The sequence below is a fragment of the Cygnus atratus genome, chromosome 20 (assembly GCF_013377495.2).
Source record: "Cygnus atratus isolate AKBS03 ecotype Queensland, Australia chromosome 20, CAtr_DNAZoo_HiC_assembly, whole genome shotgun sequence".
Classification (NCBI taxonomy): domain Eukaryota; kingdom Metazoa; phylum Chordata; class Aves; order Anseriformes; family Anatidae; genus Cygnus; species Cygnus atratus.
The window spans coordinates 8,713,344-8,734,295 of record NC_066381.1 but is presented as its reverse complement, the minus strand read 5'-3'; the positions used below and the strand labels follow the sequence as shown (position 1 = coordinate 8,734,295).

At 40.6% G+C, this 20,952-nt stretch overlaps 1 protein-coding gene across 4 annotated transcripts in view; it reads right to left on the bottom strand.

The window, feature by feature from the left end:
• VMP1 (vacuole membrane protein 1) overlaps positions 1-20,952 on the bottom strand; it is a 65,382-nt gene that overhangs the window by 33,711 nt on the left and 10,719 nt on the right. For 2 of the 4 annotated variants that reach the window (XM_035561128.1, XM_035561129.2), the window contains 3 exons: positions 19,389-19,479; positions 17,106-17,216; positions 4,456-4,623 (listed from right to left, as the gene is read on the bottom strand). In XM_035561128.1, coding sequence (XP_035417021.1) covers positions 4,456-4,623; positions 17,106-17,216; positions 19,389-19,479 — 370 coding nt within the window. Of the gene's footprint in view, positions 1-246; positions 286-4,455; positions 4,624-7,141; positions 7,286-17,105; positions 17,217-19,388; positions 19,480-20,952 lie in introns of those variants that run through there. The other 2 variants (XM_035561130.1, XM_050714761.1) reach the window with 2 other exon arrangements.

Genomic DNA, 20,952 nt, shown 5'->3' with positions numbered 1-20,952 from the left:
GCAGACTACCACGCAGCAGGCCAGCGGTTCCCAAGCTGTGGCCTGCAAGGTCAAACTACGAGATCTGTGCATCCCTGGGGCCCCGCGAAGTGGCGTGCTGCCCAGCGGCAGCGCAGCTCCGCGGCCCGGGACATGCAGCAGGGAGGCTGCAGCCCCGTCACTGTGCTGCGGCCGGAGCCAGAGCCAGGCAGGCTGCAGCCTGCTGCCTGCCCCGGTCCCTGACTCAGCACAGCGCTGCCATCTCACCCCGCCGCACGATGCCAGACACATTTGCCGGCATGTGACAGCCCTTGCTCCTGCACGGCCCTCGGAATAATCTGGGAACTCCTCCCCTGTGCCGTCATGCAGTTTACAAAGTCATGAGACTTTGTGCGAGTGTTTATTAGAAAACAGGCTCGGGTTTTACTGCCGCTACGAGCAAGGAAAATAAGGTTAAGCAAAGCTTGAGCTCGAGTTTCCTCTTTCCTTAAGATGGAATGAAGAAAGCCAAGAGAAGCGGAGATGAAAGCATGGCTCCTTTCTGACCACATGAGAATTATATTTGTTTTCTCAGGACATCAAATGACTCATTTCAGTCTTGTGGGTCAATGCATCATTAACCAAAGAAAAAAAGAATAGGAAAGAGACAACTAAGATTGAACATATGGATAAACATAGGCTGATGAAACAGGAACTTGGATTAAACTCAGAATAGTTTAAATATAGGACAGGTAATAGCACAATAGTTGGGCAGCTCATTGGAAAAGTGCTAAAACTTAGCAGCACGCAGATGGCTTTTCTTTCTTAGGGTCAGTAGTAACAAACGCTTTTCTATTCCTTTGAAGCTATGTAAAAGCTTTTCAATTTCCTTTGTTCTCGCTCTAGATGCAGCTGCATGCAAGGGAGAATTCCAGCTTCTGTGGATATTCCAAATCAACAGGTTGTGGTTTTAAATACCGCTGTTCTCTGCAGTTACCCAAACTGTTCAAGTCGCAGTTTGAGCATATAAAGTACACAGCCTCACTTGTTTACGCCTTGTTTTCCACTGAAGAAAAAAATTTAAACGAGCACAACAAGCTGAACTTCATTAATCTGCCGGTTTCTGGCACAAGGGAAGATAAGCCTGCAAACAGTAGCAACAACGTTTCAGAAAAATTAACTTGAGGTTATGTTCTCAGGGTGATGCAAGAACAAAAAGTCACATTGCTTCTCCAGGCTCTGCCAATTCGCCTTGGCTTCATTTTGTTAACCAAGGAAGAGGTTCGCATGCGTGTACTGGACATGAACTTTCTTTAAATTGGATAAGTCACATGCTCATTACAAAACATTTCAGAAGTGCAGCAAAATCATATGATTTCATGTCTGCCTGAGATAGGTTCCTTAAGTGCATTTAAAAAAAAAAGCAAGCAATTAAGGGATACAAACCAGTAACTATTTACCTTCTTTTTGTAACATTAGTTCTCCATTTTCACAATTTAACATTGAACGCAATTTTACTAACAACCTATCAAAAAGGTAAATGCTGATCAAAATTCTTTTACACAAGTATATTCAGAAAAGGAAACCGGGAAATTACTCCACTAGAAAGAGTCTTTTAAACAGATTTTCATCTTGGCTAGGACACAGACTGCCTGTTCTGCTAATCCTGAGCAATTAAACAATTTTATTCTTTCCCCTCATTTCTTGTAAAAAAAAAAAGAAAAAGAAAAAAGCTGCAACACATTAAAAATGTATGGCACTATTGAATTCCTTGTCCCTGTGGGATGGAAGGCTGTGAAAACTGGCATACACCTAGCAGATTGTTTTTGAGAGTCCTTCTGCAGGCCAGGACTCGTGGAGCCGATTTTTATAGCGATTTAAAAAAAGCATCATTTTCATTTCACCTAATAATTCCTTAGATACAGTGATATTTAATCCCAGTAACACTTATTATCTGCAGAAATGGCTATCACTGACATGCAGGGGACTAGTAATGATTTTAATCTCTGGAAAAAGCTGTACCTGGTTTAAGTTGGCTGAAACAGCTGCTGATGTTTTTGTGATCTGAATCAAATCCCTTGTGCAGATAAATCCCTGCACTCAAGCCTTGCAGGATACCTAGCCTGGACAGCTTTATAGTCAGAGGCCTGCAGAGTCCCCAGTGGGACCGTCCTGCTTTCAACATTTTACATGAAAACTTGTATTCCTACCACCCTCCTGTCTCCCTCCAAACAATCAAGCAGATTGGCCAGGTTTCACTTCGGAGCCTTTCAACATCATTTCACTTTACAAGTCTAAAAGAAACAGGCTCTTGGTGCAAGCACATCTGTACACATCCAGTAATTCCTTTTCTTTCCAATTACCCAGCATTTATCATAAGTTCACATTTTAGATCCAATTAAAAGTTGCTGGTTTCATTAAAAAAAAATGTTGCGAGTTCATTCAATCATACCCAAATCAGGAATTATACTTACTATTCCTGATTTCACTTTAAAAGGTGAAAAGCTATTCAATTCAAAAATTTTCAGTAAGGTTCTGAGTTGAAAAAAAAATAAAATAGCTTGCTTTGTTTTCTGGAAGTCACTGTTACTTTCCAGCTAAGTAGAATTTGTTTTTAAGAGAGACAGAATTGAGAGTAATTTTCTTCAACAGCTTCCATAAAACGTGAACTGGAATTAGGACAAAAGAAACATATTGGAAGAAGCAGCAGCAGTTGCCAACTTGATTTGGCTTACAGGAAATTAGCAAGCAATGTTTATGTACTCATGAAACATTCCAAGAAAGCATAACATTACACTAGACACCACTGGTAGACAGAGGATGCTCCCAAGGGAAAATCTCATGGAGACAGAGTTCAGTGAAAAGGTAGCTGACAGTGAATTTGAAGGCGAGAAGAAAGAAAGGCGGGGAAGAGGGGGATGCAAAACGTTCTGGCATGGTCCTATTTCCTTGTCCTTTCCCTAGCCTGAACCAAGAAATGCTGCTCACATGAGACTGAAGATACCATTTGTTCTCCAGCCTGGCTGCTCAGAAGGACGCAAGATTTCAGTGTTTGCAGCTCTACTCACTCATTTCTAAACTAGTTAATTCTCCTCATAGTTCAGTTATTTTAAATGCTGAAGATTAAGCAATGCATGTTTACCCCGAGTTACATTTTTATTTTGCAACCCTAGAAACGTAATTGTAAATGCCATTTTTATTACTCTAGTCTTCATTAAACAAACTTAAGCAGAAGGGAACCAGCAGCAAAATAAAAAAGGAAAAAAGCTTATATTTATGGTCTTATAAGTACTTGTACTTCCAGCTACTTATCAAGCATTCAGGCAAATCTGTCCACTCATTTGAGAGACTGACATTTAAAACATACTTTGCTTCTTGAGAGGGCTGTAACTCCACTTTCTCCGTTGTTATTTTGACATTGGTACTGCTGTATGCTACTTTAGTCTATAATGTGTACAACCTAAATGTAACTTTTTTAGGCAGCAAAACTGCTGATAATTTTAAAAGCTGTTAGTGACTGAAGTTGCCTTAAGGTATCTTTTCATGTCATTGGAAGGTATTTGGGAATACTAGGGCAGACATCAGATACTGTGTATTTTCAGAATTTCCTCTCTGTACATTTGAACTGGAAAACCAAAAATTTAATAATTAAATCAGAACAGGAAGCCAGTAGTAAAATAAAGTTCATTTGGCATGCAGTTCACAGCAGATGCATCTGTATAAACTGCAATTCCAAATCACCTACCCATAATGAAAAAAACAACTGACCAAAATCCTCCAAAAATCAAGCTTAAAAAAAAAAAAAGCTGCAAAAGGAATGAAAGGAAAACAGAAAGGAAGTTCTGATGACAGCATTTCCTAAGACCTTGATTCACTTAAAAACTAACCTGCTTTTCCTGTTTGAAGCAAAGAGTTTGCCATGATGGGAACAGGCAGAGAAACAAAAATAATATACAAGATTTTGCGACATAGCACTATATTTAATCTATTTTATTGATGCAACCCAGAAAAATGTCTCAGCTATGATATTAGGGTCTGAGTCCTTTATAGGAATAACTGCAAATTCATTCAAGTCATAGGCTCAAAATTAGTGAAATTTATTGCTCAACTGCATTCAGTGTAAGACCTGACAGCTGCAAGACCACTTCCAATGCAGATACCCCCTCTAAAACTTACCTTTTGCATCAACAGCTTTGAAGCACACAAGTATTTTCTGCTATAATGTAGAAAAAGAGTCAACACCACAGTTGACAGAAGACAATCCTGTAATAACCTATTACTTTAATAGGAGATTAATACTACAGGAGATTAATACCATACAGCTAGTACAGAGAAGGCTGATAGGGAGGAAAGTAACTATTTATTATTGCAGATATGTTACTGTTGGCAGTGTAAGCCATCATTATTTTGCTCAATTCAGCGATTTTTGTGTATTGCTGAGCACAGAAATTAAGTACATAAATTAAAATTCCTTAAGTTTTATAAAGCAAAGCTTACCCACATGCAGGCCTCCAGCCTGACTTTTGAGATGATAGCCCAGAGAGAGATGGATCCATCAGTCGCCTCCTCATCTGGGCAGATAATTTGATCCGGGTAAGGAGGCTCAGGAAAATTAACTGAGTTACATTCATAAGCAGCAAGAGTAACTGATGCTATGTGTGGACCCTGAAAAAAAACAAAGGTAGTTTCAAATGCATTTTATGTTAGTAGTAATAAAAATTAAAATAAACACACTCATCCCTGACATAAAGGACCAAGGCTAAAACTTACCGTTTCTCACTTTGGCCATTAACACAGTTATATACATAAACTAGATTTTCTAGACAATCTGAAGTGTAATTTGAGTTTATTAATACTCTTAAAAAAAAATCCGTCTTTTCAACAGTTAACATTAAGGAGTCTTTCAGTTCTTGCCATGCCATTCTGCACTAGTATGACATTGCTAAGGCAAAATAAGAATTCTTATTTCTGAAAACCAGAAAATTTTCAAAACTTTAAAATGGTCTCTTCAAGGTATTTATGGCCTGCAACTTTATTAGAGCAGGTGTTTTCCCTACTGTTGTTTTTAGAGTACGATTTAAATTCCATGTTAAATTTTTTTTTGGAACGCCTAGACCTTATCACATCTTCCAGTGGACCTTTGTAACTTTTGGATCTTTCTCCAAAAATCTGTTACTTAACTTGTGCTGGTTTTTCTATGTATACAAGAAAGTGACCTTATTGCTGTTTGCTAAAATAGTTTAAAATGTAATTCAAAACTGTAATGTTATTTAAATGCCACATAAATGAATTACTTCTTGTCTCCAACTAACAGTAAAAGATTTTTTGGACAAACCTCCAAACAAAACCAGCATCAAAATCGATTCAGGAACTGAACTGCTACATAATGCTACAATCTAAAAGGATTGCTATTATTTTAATACAAAAGAAGTCAGAAGCAATTCGATAGTTTCTTGCCTGAGTAATAGATGTTGTAGCTAAAAGAAATCACTTAGCTAAAGGTTGGGGGAACACTGTTGGGGGAATAAGGAAAAAAAACAACAAGATAAACTAAGCTCTTTTCATAAAATCACAGATTTAAATCTTAAATTTTCTTTACATGCTCAATATATTACACTAACTTCTGCTATTAATTGATGGCTTTTGACATCATTTTTGGGAACACACCGTCAACAATTTTCTTCTACATTTCTTCCTTTAAATGAGTCGCGTGCATTTTATTAGATCGATAAGGAAGCCTGATAACTCTCCCCCAAGCTAGATTTATTACAGAATAACGAGGGAAAGAGAAAGTATGATTGACCTAAACACTGCCTAAAAACCCTGCACAAGGCTCCCAAAGCTCACTTTGAAATGCAGGAGCAAGAGAGACTCAGAGGATCCTGCAGGCTTCATTTGCACATTAAAGGGTGAAATTCTACAGCGCCATGCCTCACACAAAAGGTGAAGCAGCCTCATTGACTTTCCTAGACTTACTTGGAAGAAGGATTTCATTGCCTTCATTCATGTCAACATTTCAGGTCTCACTGTACACACCAGAGCACAAGACTTAGATAATTATACTGACGCTACAATTTATTTAATGGCAGCGAAGAATGGTGAAAAAAATACCAGATATCTTTTTCTGTATGACAGCTGTGACTACTGTTGTCACATGTACACAATTCAAAAATAAAACCAGTCATCTGGCATGCAATTGGTAAAAGAAAAGCTGCTCTGATACCAAGCAAATTCTTTTATTCCTTGTTACTTTATAGGAGACTAATTCAAGAAGTGGTTTTAGGCCTACTTCTGTGAATACTCACGATAGAACCTACCTATCGAGCTGAAAAATGAGGCACAGTCTATCCCAAATAAAAATAATCAAAGGTTCATTAAAGTAAAATTGAAAAAGAAGAGATCCAGAACTTGATACACAAAAAGCGATGTTGATATAGAAGGAGGGATGAACAAGTGACAGGTAACATGTGCTAGAGCCATTTCGCTAGGCCGCAACGGCAGTGGCCTCCTTTTTGGTAACAGCTGCAAGGCACTCCCTGTCCCCCCCCGTTTCAGATCTAAACAAATAATGTATCTCTGTTTTACTCATGGAGGACAGAGGCAAAGAGAGAATTGAAACTTCCCTGAAATTACAAAGTACATTTCTGGTGAGCCTGGGAACCTCTTTCTGCACCACACAAACTCGGGGAGTTCAGTTCCATCCCGTTCCCCTCCCCGACCTGACAGCTAACTTGGGACAAAAAGGTCGCTCAAGCCTTCTTCCCTAAGTCACGGTTTTCACCTGCATAAATTTTCAATAAAAACCTCTTGAATATGAAATTTGCATGGAGGAAATCCCCACGTACTTGACTTGTAAATGACCATTTCCTATGTTCCCTTGCGAGTAAGGGTAAGCTTGCTGCCAAGGCAGTGAGGTACGGCGTGTGAATCAAGAAGTATGATTTTCAGTTCTACAAAATTTGGAAGATCAACCACACTACAGCGTAACTACAGCCAGCTGTGATGGGAGACTGTTAGTTTCAGTTTTATAATAGTAAGAGACAAATATAATCGGTACTGTAGCGAGGCCCCCACCCTCTTCGCAAGGTTTCACTGACACCATTACCAGCCCTTCTCAAGCTGCACGCAGGCAGTGCAGGGAAGCCACTGCACTCCCAGGAGACTGCGAAGACAAAATGCCTACCAGGAGACCGCTGTGCATGACCAGCATGCTTTTGTAGGAGCTTCTTGCCATGAGCAGCTCCTCCCAACAGAGTTGCCATCCTTGGATGGCTTCACAGCCTCCAAGTGTCACCTCCTGTTAGGAGAGCTCTCCCAGTCCTCAACGAACATCTGCAAAAGGAAAAATTGTACAAGGAGCAGCCAACGGAAAAAAAGGCATTTCACAAAGCTGCTGTAAATGGCCAGCGAGCCACCTGAAGACTACGCCAACTGAACATAATTCTTCCACTGCAATGTAAACAGTTCTATAATGGAAAAAAGTTGGAGTTATGGAACCCACAGAAGCCACATTTTAACTGGAATGAGAAATAAACCATAAACAGTTCATTAAGAGTGATGAAGTGTGGAGTATTAGAATTCAGAGAGCCAAAGGAGAGCAGAACAATCCCGTGTCCTCCTCTCGCAGCAGAGCCCAGCTGTCCTGCTAGTCGAACGGACAACATCGCACAGCTTGGCAGGCTGCACGCAACATCTCTGACATCTGCTTTTGTTCTAGCTCTGCTCTGAAAGCTCACATCGAGCATCATGCTTTCACAAAGCTGGTTACCAAGCACCTCACAAAACAATGGTTGGCTAAGCAGGACCATGGGTGCAGGGAGGGGGAAAGAGTGGGAGGGCCACTGGGTGTTTCATAAGAGAGGTGCCATTTTGTTTTAAACCATTGCTATTGCTAAACATAAACTCTGAAAGGAACAGGGAACCAACTTCAAGCAGGCTCCAGGTGCCATCTTTGCAAAAATCCCACTCAAAATGCACTCAGTTTTCTTTACACTCCTCCCTGGGCCAGAAGGATTCATTCTCATAATTTTTTTAACCCTCTTCAAACAATACCTCCCCACCCTGTCTGCCTCCTCCTCCACATGGAGCTGCAGGTAATGGTCCGTGTGTTACCTCTTTGCAATAACTCAGTTTATTTCAACACTTCAGAGAAACCTTTAAGATATCTCCTCTTGGACTCCAACTGCACCTCTACCTTTAAAAATAGCTTTGTGAAACTACTTCAAACCCTCTCATACCAGACATCAAATATAAAACCAGCCGATTTAGTAGACATGCTGCTTGCCAAACCAGGAAGAGTCGCTGAAATTCAAGGCATGTAAGATCCTTGAACACCAACTGTCTTTTCCTCACCCTTTTCCAATGATTTTTTTTTTAATTGCAGGAGGCACCACCAAGGGCTAACACAGAAGAAATTGAGAAACATTCTGCTGACTCGGGCGAGAAACATTTGCTTGCCTCTACTGATGACCAGAAGGAGCCTGTGGTTAGGCTGGAATGTGATTTGTTAGAAATATCTGTACAATTTACAAATCAAACGAGACAAGAGTTGGTCATCGAGATCAACTCAACATAAATCTATATTTTAGCAATAGTAATTTAGGGGAGTTTGGAAATCCCTATCTACACAACTGTAAAGTCTTTGAGAAGACAACCTCAAACTCTTGAACTCAAAGGCCTTCAGAGAATTTTCAGTTTCCTGACTGAAGTCACCCAAGTTCGAACAGACACTGCTAATCCTTAGAAACAAGTTACTTTAAATGCTGTGTTATGACATGTCTAGAAAACATAATCTTTTATTTATAAATCACACTTGGAAACTCATCACTGCAAGTTGAAGTTAAAATCCTTACAAACATGTTGATTTGCATTATATTTATAGCACAAAAGTCTTTACCATAAGGAAAAACGACTGAATATCCAATTAAAAGTGAATCACATTTCACGTTATTAACCATTCTGTGCATCTAGACTGTGAACAAAACCATAGCTGCAAACAAACTCCTTACCAAGTGTTCTTCTCTCACGTGCCTCTTCACAGAACAGCCATCCTGCCCAAGTGATACGAGCACAAGAACGACATCTAATTTTAACCTTTTTTATTTGGGGAAAGATATAACTTTAGGCTGCTTCTAATTTAGAAATATTTCACAAAGAAAAGTGATACGTCTGCCAGCAAGAAAAACACTACTCTGAACTCATTGCTGAACTTAATGTACTAAAAATCTGTTTTCCTCCATGGATACAGAGCTTTTCATACCAGGTTCAAGACTCAGCCCTTCCACAGGGGGGAAAACATGTCATTCTATATTTGATTAAGATAAATTAGAAAAACAAAAGCTTGCTTCTCATGGGAAACATCCTGCAAGCGTTGCCCCGGGCTGCGACTCATCTCATACTTATCTACAAAGTCATTACACCTCTGTAGAAAGTAACACCAAGTTACAGCATCTTTTCATCTCCGGGAGCAGTGGACAACTACCCACCAAGAAAACTGCTCTGCAATTACGAGAGAAAGACTGGACCTAGAGGCAGCTAGAAAATATGTCAATCTAGCCTGTCTGTCTGTGTTACAAGATTAAAGTGCCTCGTGATTTTATATATTGCCTGGTACGCAGCACAGGATGTAAAAAGGGTCTCAGAACGAAGAAGGATCCCATAACTAGAGCATCCTCAAGTGACATAGCCATCCATCAGGCGGTCAGGGCTAGCTTTAGCACACCGCCGTGGCATTTCAGGCAACATATTCATTTTACAGTCATGTGTCTGTTCGCAAGTTTCCATTCCCACTTCAGTCGAGCCTTGCCCCAGTGCAGAGCTGATGGAAATTCCAAACGATGAGCCACAAGCTCCAAATACAAGTGAAGAAGAACCACCAGGGGAGCAGGCACGTGGTACCACTGAATGCATAACAGGGCCATGTTGCTGCTTTGAGGAGTAACATGAAAAGCAGACGCTTCATAAGGCTATGGTCATACTACTTTCTATAGGAGCCATCAAACAGACTGACGTCAGGAAGAGGCACAGTTGGAAGAATGCAAGTTCATACTCTGGTGCTGACGGAAGACAAAAATAATCTGTCAGCGTTTTCTCCTCGCCCTTCCCTAGCCACCCACTTGTTATTACTGAAGAATAAATCACAGAATCTATTCAAATTGACACTAGGAGTGATGATTGGCTTTAACGTCTCCAATTAGAGATCGCCTTGCACTGTTATCATTTTCTCCAGCCTGGCTCAAGGAAGCAGAGACAAGAAAAGCACAAAGTTCAGGCCAAGCATTAAAACACAACAAAAAACCAGCAGCGACTCCAAGAGAGTGAGTGAGAGGAAAGCAGAACGTGACCTCCCAGCAGAGTTATCAGATGGGATCAGTGACAAGGAAATCAAGAGCAAATAATGAAAATAAGGTGTCAGCACCCAAAAGGTAAAGTCCATCAGCCTTTGAAAGGAAGAGCACGGCGCACAATCACCTCACTAACCCCTTGGTGCAAGTTTAGCTCGCTACCACTGGCCCAGATGCTCAACGCAACTTAAATGTTAGTATGACACCAGTAGTGTGCAGACTTCTGAAAAGCCACAGTAAGGTAGCTAATCCTGCACAGATGGAGGAGCTTCACGTTAGCTGTTTATTACCACAGTTCCAGCTTTAGATAAACTGTCCAGATCCTGGCGTGCACCGCTTCCAGCGGCGCTGGGGGCCATATAAGGAACTCGCAGCCCCACCGCTTCGGGTTCTGACTCACACGGCCCGGCAGCTCACGGTGGGGCAGTGCGGGAGGTTATTGCTTCCAGCTGCTCCACCAGCCCCTGCCACCCTCACAGCAGGGCAGGGGCTGCTCCTGAGTCACCAAGAAAATGCCGTTTTTCATCTCAGACATTTTAAACACGAGGAAGCCACCGGGAGACTTAAGAAACTCCCAGGTTGCTCAACTAATCTGGCAGCAGCGTCCTGGTTAATGCGTTGGGCTCTTCCAGTTCATCAGCGCGTTATTAATGTAAATGCTGCAGTTTGAGCAGAACAGAGCCCGTGTGAACTGTAAGCAGGAGCTCCCATCAAGGGACAGTCAGCAAAAGTGATTTTTAAGTTGTGTTGATTCAAGTACTCCAGGATGTTTCAGTTCATTGTAAAAAGCTTAGGACAGCTGGAGGAAGTTGGTTTAAAGAGATGGAGGAAACAAATGAAAGAGTAAGAGTCACATGCGATCCTCACACCAACAGGCTCCACTTCAGCTTTACAACTAATTTCTGTCTTCTGCACCCACCATGTATTTTGCTTTCAATTGCCTTAACTCAATAGCAGTAATCTGATCACAGATTTTAGACAAAACCATTTTTTATTTCATTTGCTATAGGCTTGCAGGTTGACATGTGAATCGAAGAACAGCGTGGACTGGAAATGAACACCTCACTTAGCAAAAATAATTCAGCACTGGGAAGGGGAGCGCTGCTGTGCCCGACAAACCTGGCTGGGGCAGCTCAGCTCTTGTTTCTCCCTTTTTCCTTTACACACAGACCCCATAATTTTATGAATTATTCACAGTCGTTTTGAACGATCCACAAGAAAAAAGCAAAATTTCTCCTGAAGTTGACAATCACTAAGAAAATATTCCTGTATTAAAGTAGCAAATAAATGGGGGGGGGGGTGTGGGGGGGTGGAATTAAAGTATGTTCTGTAGATTTTGAAATTACATCTACTTCACAAAACTGAGTAAGACCTGTTTTGTGAGTTTTCCTTTTTAGAACCGCTTTTGCGATTTTATCATTAGTCTCCTTACAAGCTTAGCTTCTGGAACTGGATAGCTAAAAAAAATCAAGCTTAATTTTAAAAAGCTTTCAGTAGTCCTGGCAAGAAAGAAAGGTGGTGTATTTGGTTTTTTTTGTTTGTTTTTTAAAAAAGATCAACACCAACAACAGTTTTTTTTTTTTTTTTTTTTTTAATGAGCTCATTATTGCACGAGCTGTCTGGATTTTAAATGCTCAGTTTCTAACCCAAACTCAGTTCGGACAGGGCCAAAACGCGAGTCATTTCAGCTGCAAACTACCGTGCTTTTGGGAGGCCAGAATGTGACCTCTCGCCAAAGCCAAACCCTGGAACCAATTCAGGACAAAAGCAAGACATTGAACCCTCAAGCCCAGATAAACCCAAACTGGCTCTCTAAAGCCAGCCCTGTCAATGAAGACACTGTCTTTGCAATTCCCTTCTTTTTAAGGGCAGTTTTCTGTTCTTTTTCACGGCCTGAAATCATTGCCGTGCTCCTTCACTCTGCTACAGGACACCCCAGGAGGAATTCAGTGACAGACCCACACATTGCAGTGCTGAAAAAATCCAAACTCTTCTGACCTCCGCGCAGAAAGCATTCCTATTGTACCTCACATTTCCTGTTTGTGCTAGTCTGCAATCCAGCTACCAACGAAAGCCTCCCCAGCAGTTGCTCCACTTGGCTCTACCAGCAAGCAAGCAGAGATCCACATTTAAAAAACAAAAACACAAACAACTGCAGACAGCCAAAACCCGCTCTGCACTTTTGACCTGTAAGGAATTTGCTTCCATTCATCCCCCTGCACTGCAGATTTTAACAGACCATATCCAGAAAGGAAATTTATCAGCCAGTTTTCACACGAGGCAGTTTGATAGGCATTAATTCTAAGCTGATTTTCTGCGCCTCGGTCGCATCTTTTGCGATCCGTTTGGGGAACCGAAAGCAGATCACGCGGAGCGCTGCGCAAAGATGGCACGAGCAGCGCGGCTCCAGCCGAGCGCTCCACCTAGTGTCTCTGCTGCCAGCTCATTCATGTCGCTCTGCAGCAGCGGATGGACCTCTCCAAGATGTACAAACAAGAAATTCCTGACAAGTTACCCGCAGTCATCTTCTTCTGGCAATTAGGTGATTCGTGCCATTTGTATTTTAACGTAGGAGCAGTATAAAAGAAAACATAAGGCTAAAAAAAAACCAACTGTGTGCTGCTAAAACCAGTATCTGGAGTCGTTAATCATAAGTTTTATTTCCTACAGAACCACATCGTGATTACTATTTTTAAAGTGGTGTTTTTAAAGAATTGTGAAAAACCTTTAATGGACTTTGGGAAAAAAAGCCAGCAGACTTGTTTTGAAAGTGTCAGAATAAAAAGGATTCTTGGAAGAGTGGCCTGCTTCCACATTTCTGTGCTGAAGACCTGCTCTGTGCCAGCCCTTAGCTCACTGCCAATTTGCAGACAGAGGATTGTTTCCCAAAAAGCCAAGTCAAATTTTACATTTACTGCTTGCGACATCCAAGGGGGCAGAATTAAACTAGGAGCCGACGCAGCAGATAATGTTAGATCCTTTGTACTATATATAAGAAGTTCTTGAATCACAGAAATAGCAATAAAAAGCCTATGATCAAACTAACAAAATTGACCTTTCCCTCCTAGACCACGATGTTTTCAGCAAGAATGTTCTGCCAATGAACATTCTGGTGACCCACAAAATCCAAATCAGATGTGAACGGATATAAAGCAGGGGCAGTAATGTGCCCCCAAAGGGAGACTGCTTTAGACTGTAAACTCCACTTTAAACAAAACTTCTAGTTCCAACTACTGTCTTCTCAGTAACCCCAAGATCTCTCCTGGAACTTGAATCCATCTCACTCCACATGGTGGCTGGCATGAGATGCTCTGAAGAATCCAGACAAATGACAGTTTTCAACCCTGGAAAAACAGCTACCCAGGCCAGAGTCATCCCTATTCTGCATCTATTGCATAACTACTTCTGTGAGCGATTTGCCCAGCTAACAGGCTGCGCTTATGAGCAGCTTGATATGAAATAGTTGTATGCACTATGTGGAGGGCTATATTTAAGAACGATGCACCTGTGTCACAGCTGAAGCAGTTCAGGCACTGTATGAACAGGTGCCTACATGCCATCAATTCCTGCCCGTTGGCCCTTGATGGCAGAGACAATACTGCAAGCATCAACAAGAGCTCAGCGGCACATGGGTGGGCCCGGGAGCATTGTTCTCTAAGCATGTAATTGCATTCCCAGCAATCTCACAGTACACACACATTTAAAACGAGCAATTAATTATGAACAATTTTAAAATACTTACTGAGTCTATTCTCTGCTGCCTGCAAATCCAGGCACTAAAGCAGAAGAGGATTTTTTTTGTTGTTTTTTTTTAAACTTTTAATTTCTTTGAATCACTAAAAGAATAAGTTTTACCATAATCAAGAAATGTAATTAAAGTACATGGAACATGGAAAGTAGATATACATTAATGTAAAATTCAATATAGAGAGTTCACCACCTAATATTTCTACTATATTCTATTTCTACTTTTAGAGGAAGGTGCTGCACAATTAAAATAGCAAATTATTTAAAACTCCTCCTTTTGAAAGCCAGAGCTCCTAATTGCTTTGTTTCCAGATGGATTAAATACAGAGTACTACTCTGAACCAATTTACCCTTAGAAGTTACACCAACTGTCTTAAGTTAGCAATCCCCCGTTCCCTTTCACACAACATGCAGCCCTAAAATCAGTAGATATTAAAGCCTGTATTACTCCATTGATAGTACGTTCCATATACATACTGCTGGCATAGCTGTATTGACAAGAAAATTAACAGTTCTGCTACTTAAAATGGCAACACGCTGTCAGGGCAATAATCTTGTGTTCTTACACTCCCACTGCCATCTAGTGGCACGAAGCCCCATATGTTCCACCACGTTATGAACTGTTCAGTGTTCAGGCCCGTTTAGTGCCGAGGAAGTGTATTTGTTCTGAATTTACAGTCCATGCTAGTCACTAGATCTTGCACGGGAGAAAAAATAAAAAATGCATCTTTGCTTCTCTTACTACGCTCACTGTCTTTATGGAATTCCCTCAACATAATAGAAAAATGCTCATCTCTATTACATATTTAAAGCAAACAAACAAGTATTTCTCCTGTATTGATACACATTAGATGTTAATGGTATAATTTTATTACATTTTACTCTATAAGCACCTTCTAATTGAGTGCAGTCTGTTTTTCCCCCCAAAATTGTGAAACCTTACCTCTTACATTCCAAAAAAATAACTTCACTACATCCGCAATAAATACCTCTGCTAATAATATTTAACGAAGTTGCTTTTTCTAGGTGATACTCCTCATTGGAATCTATAAAAGGCTGCTCACTTACACCTCCTACAGACACAATGAAAATTATATTGACTATTAAGCCAGAGAAGTAATATTTTGTCTACGTGACTTAAATGTCAGGCTAGGTCATGACCTAAATGTACTGACTAAGTTCACACACCCCACAGTAAAAGTTCAGTGATATGCTATGAAGTTTAATTTGTTTTCTATTAAAGTAACTTAGAACTATTTAAAAAAATAAATTTAAAACTAGAGTAAAAGAAAGGTCAATTCATTCCACCTTCTTTCAGAAAAGAAGCAGTGCTGTCTTATAAAGACTTCTTTATAGGATAGTATCATCTTGGATACAAAGATGATTTGTCCAGGATACAAAATGACAGCACTTGCTATTCTGCACCAGATCAACGTACAACAAAGAAATAACCCACTTTCAAATGCAGTTTACAAATAGTGGAAAACATTTCTTATTTACTAGATTTCTGTGAACACGTGTAAAAATTAAGAATAGAACTGTACAGTAAGCTCTCCAAACTGCTTCAAAGGCTGTCTAGATAACATGACATCTTTGGTTTGAAGAAATCAGAATATCAACCAGTGAGACACAACTTAAGAAAACAAACAAGCAAAAAAATACACAAGACAAAAATCTATCATTTAAGTCTTTCTTACTTGCTGGTTTAAATCATGATCTACTGATTTTCACAGCAAACCTGGAATTACTTTCTTTCTCTTCCTTTCTCTTGCCTGATCCTTCCTGCTTAATTTTCACTCCCACCCTAGGCTGGTGGAGCACCCAGACCGAGCTGAATTCGTGAACTTTACTCCACCTCAGGCCACCACATCAGGCTGGGTTGCCTCTCCAGTGAGGTGGGCACCTTGGTTCAGGACTGATTTTGATTGATTCTCCATCTGCAGAGCCCATGTGTTTTGCTGTCCCTAAGCTACTATCATCACCTCTGCCAGTCAGAATGATTCGTACACTGTCAAGTCACCGCTGTGTAAGCACTGTCCAGCATTGCATGCAAAATGTTTAGACTGCGTTCATCGGCTCTACTGAGTTTAAGTTTTCAATCATTTAGGTTGACAGCAATATTTTTGCCTAAAAGGCTGCGTATGCAGAAACTTGTTTCTGTTTAACGATAGTTTTCTTTCCCCCGTACCTTCTGCCTCCAGAATCTTTAGGAGAGAAGCTACGCTAACAGACTAACACGATGGCAAACGATGCCTACACAGATGTCACTAGACCTAACAGGCATTGCTTTGCTGCGTGGAAAAACACGAGTTTCTTGTTTCCTGTAGTGCTTTCCGTGTTAATGATTAAAGCAGTTCAGAAAGTAAACATCTGTAATTGTCCTAAATGCAAGATGACATTTGTTGCATAAACTGGTTTTAATTATTTTGTGGCCATGAATCCTTTTCTTAAATCCAGGACAGTGGTTTCATAAACAAGGAACTAATCCAATGGCCAAAAGCAAAACACGCCCAAACATTTCCCTAACTTTCCTAGCTAAGTTGAGATAAACAACATCATACAAATTTTCAGAACAACAGAGACTATTTTATCTTTGCAGCCAAACATTTTTCTTGCTATTATTTCCAAAGCAAAATTAATACAGACTGAACTACAAAACAGTTGCCCATTTCAGCTAGAAGAATGATCATTTTAAGCTACTAAGAGTATGCAGAAAATTTTAAAATGGAAACATTTGAGCTGCACACACTAGAAAATGTTTTCTTTAAATTAGTAAGTTAGAGCATAGGGCATTGCAGATTTTGACTCATTGTTTGAAAGTGAAGGATAACAGCAGACTAATATCTAGAGTTCAACACGAACATATAGCATAAGCTATACAATACAGAGTAACAACAACACTGAACAGAGTTTTTCAGCATTACACAAAGTATTTCTTTTCCTTCAGAAGTACTTAACATTTAGGACCTAGGGAAGATTCTTTATTCACAGATCTTAAAAATATGCAACAATTAAAATAAATGAGTCGGAAAGAACATGAAATAAAAATATCCTTACCAAATAGAGCAGAAAGGTGTGAAGACCTGTTCCAAGTCCAACAGAGGACAGAATGCCTAATCCTACCCAATAGGCACACCAGAAGAACTTTTTCTCCATATAGCGCACATACTGAAAGAGAAAAGTCACGAAACAAACAAACATGGTGATGTCTCAGAGGAGAAAGTTAAAGCTACAGACAACTATCCGCATTAGTTTGTATTACAACAACGGAAACAGAATCCTAGATTCTTCTGTTTGCAACTTACTACAATTATAGCACAGGCATATGTACAGAGAACAACGCATTTTCGAATGAAAAGCCCACACGCCTTATAATCAGCTAGTTTCCAAGGAGATAGATGAAAATTCAGGTTCAATAACAAGGACTTGAAAATCCAGAATAGTTCACACAGGTAAGCAGTAAGCACAGACAGTGTCTACTGGAGGCCAAGCAGCAAGCAGACAGATCAGGGAATTTCCTCAACTGATAAATAAAGGAACAGGGTTAGTTGCTGAATGTTAGTTGTTGAATGCTTTATCCTGGCCCCCAGAGTGATCATGTTTGTTACTTCTAAGGAAAGACTGAAACTTTCATTGCACGTTGCAAAGGATGTGAGGAAGTCACAACAAATTCTGGATGTAAGAGTGCTGCAGCCAGGTACCCTGCAAGAACAGGAGGTTGTATCTCACTCTCGCTGCCACGAGAGCAATAGCGTAAACGGGTGAGCGAGGCCTTCAACGTGTCTATGCCACAGCCCCAAGAAGGGAAGAAGGGGTGCCCTTTAATACCATGCATGGATCAACAGCATCTAGGTGAAGTTTACCAGTCTTAACCAGGCTCCAGCCTACCAGAGTACAAAAAAAGTCCTAAAAACAGCTACTGAAACTGCAAGTATACTTAGCTATTTTGAATGTGGTTTTGGAAGAAAGTGGCTTATATATTCAATTACATGTTGATGGTACACAGAGATGGGTAGAGGGTTTAGCGGGACATGGACGTTAGGCAAGAAGCTCTGCAGGAAGGGGGATGGACAGACAGCTGCTGGAGCAAACAACTGCGACAACACTGAAGAGAGCTCCAAGCACCGCTGGACACTGCAGGCACGCTCCCCTTGCCCATCCCAGAGGTACGGGCTTCTTCCCAGCAGGCTCAAGGAAACCTCTGGAGGCACTGCTCTGCCAAGCCTTGCTGCACCACAGCCCCAGCCAGCTCAGGGGGCATGTGCCTCAACACCAGTTTGTAAGAGCCATCTAGTGGCAAATGTTGAGTGCATCAAGCTCTGGCCTCGACGCTGACAAAGCCACCAACCAGGGCAGTTTGTAAATGAAGCAGGTATTTGCCCCTCAGGAACAGGAATGGACTGCTGATCTACCATCTGCCAACCTGCCCGGTGTGTACCTGCTTAGGTTTCAAGCATGGGACTGAGCAAGCAAGGATGCAGTGAAGTGAAGAAATTCATTAAGTGACCCGTCCTGGGAAGCCAGGACTCCTGTTCCGGACCTGCGTGTCCCTCAAGCAGTGACAGAGCACAGCAGCATAGATGTAAACAAGTTCCCTGAGATGGGGAACCTGGTGATTTTCAGAGTGGTAAGGTGATTCAGCTGCACAAGGAAATGCTCTGCTGGGTTAAAATGGGCTGCCCTCAGAGAAAACCTGAAACTCAAGGACAAATGGAGAGGGGAAAGGTGTAGACAACACCATCACCTTATGCTTAGAGAAAACACCTACACTTCAAGTGATGTAAAAGCATGAGTCTTCATGTAACCCAAGACAACTAAGTTTTTATAACAGCCATTATAAGACAATGGGAGTATAAAAAGCATCATGGAACCAGATTTGAGCCACGAAACCATTTTATGCCTACACGTATGCCTGAGCTGGTCAGGATACCCTTCCATAGCAATAGAAGCAGTTCTTGGAAACCAATCAAGTTCTGTCATGACTCAGTTTAACATTTTCTCAAGAGTTCACGCTACTATTTAAAGCTTGTTAACAACAGATGTGAAAGAATGCTGCAGCATCAGAGGTGTGCTTATTTAGGAACAGATGAGAAGTAGAACACCTACGTATGCAACAAAATAGATGAAATGATACAGCTGATCTTCCCCCGTCCTTAAAATGCAACTCATCCACACATGACACAAGGGGAGTCATGACATGATAAACAGATAACCTTAGCAAGTAGGGATTCAAAAGACATGCTACAATCTCTTTAAGACCCTATTCAATTCCCAGGATGTCTATTTTAGCACAGGGACAGAAAGTATTAGCCCCAGGAAAGTAACCTGAAAGCCTCATACCTGTTGATGTCTTCCTTCAACATAATACGTAGCTGTAAGCACTGCAAGCATCAGTAAAAAAGCCACCAGGATACTTCGTCGATGCCACAATCTTAAAAGACAAATGGTGATTAGTGTTTTTCATAATTTAGCATGCATTTCAAAGTAACTTAGTTATTTATCACTGTAGAGTGGGTCTGCGTGGATGTAGTCAGTAGGCAAAATGACAGCTGAAAAGTTCACTGTTATAAAAATGTAAACCTCCCAAGAACTAGCTGGGAAGCCTCTATTCTTTACAGAAAAATCTCTAGTTCACTGTCAAGTGAGAACAAAGTTCAGACGTGCTTTTTTTTTTTTTTTTTTTAAAAAAATACAAGTAAAAGGAAGTAACTTGCTGAAAGCAAACAATCTAAAAGCTAACAGTCAGCTTATGCAGCCAAGAGAGTTTCAAATACAGGACCACCAAAAACATTCACGGTTAAGCCAAGTGCAAAGCAGGCACCGGCCCTGCGCAGGGGATGATCTGTGCGTGGGTAACAGAAGTGCTGATTTCAAACTGTGCTGGTGGGTAGAGCCACAGTGACAGCAAAATGAGCAAACCTCAACAATATTTTGGTTCTCTTAATCTGCTGAAGTTAGTACCTCTTGTTACAGCTCAAAGTTTAATGCATACATTATTGCTAATCATGAAGCATTAGGAAGCTACTATGGGTAAAGGGAAAAAAGCACTTTTATGATATCCAGTACTTTTGCACCTGCCTAATTCTGTAAGGTTGCAATAATGCTGCTTGACACATACGTGGCCACACACAGTTGATTACAGAATATATTTATTATTTTCTGGGAAACACTATTACACTGTCATCTAATGCTATAAAGAAAAGGAAGTGCTAGCATCACTTAAAAATCACTGGCATGAAATAGTGAACTATAAACGTAATTTATCTATTTAAATAGGCAGAAGGAAAGATTGAAATACGGGAAGTGTAATACAGCAAAACAGTAGCAAATGTTTCATATTAAGCAGGCTGAAAAAAGTTACTTTAATCTTCCTGTAATTGTAAAAACGTTTGTGCTGTTTGTATCAGTACAAGAATTGGATTTCCAAGCGATTGTCATTTAAATTCCAGTTTACTCAAGTGGAACACAGGAAACCAGTGTCAATCTGAGGTCATCTTCATAGTTTAGAATCTAGTTGTTGTTATTTTCTGTAAAGACATTGTTATTTTACACACCATAGCTGTTGTTGTGTAGTTCTATGTTGTACAGTGGCACACAACATAGATGTGCTGCGCAACTGAGGATGCAAATGCTATCTATAACAAGCTTTAGTATCTAGGAAGCCAGGCAGTAGCTTAAAATAACACCTCAAATGTTATTTCTGTTGTGCTTAAGTAAATAGTTGTTTCTGACAATCTCCAAGCAATGTTAAAATCTGAGAAGACAGCTCTCAAAGAAAATTTCCAAGGATAGCTGAAAGAATTTACACAGTAAAATAACTAAGCTTTGGGGTTAGATTATTTTGGGTGGGGGAAGCACAGGGGGATGAAGACTACACTATCTAAGTCTGCTACTTTTCATTCCA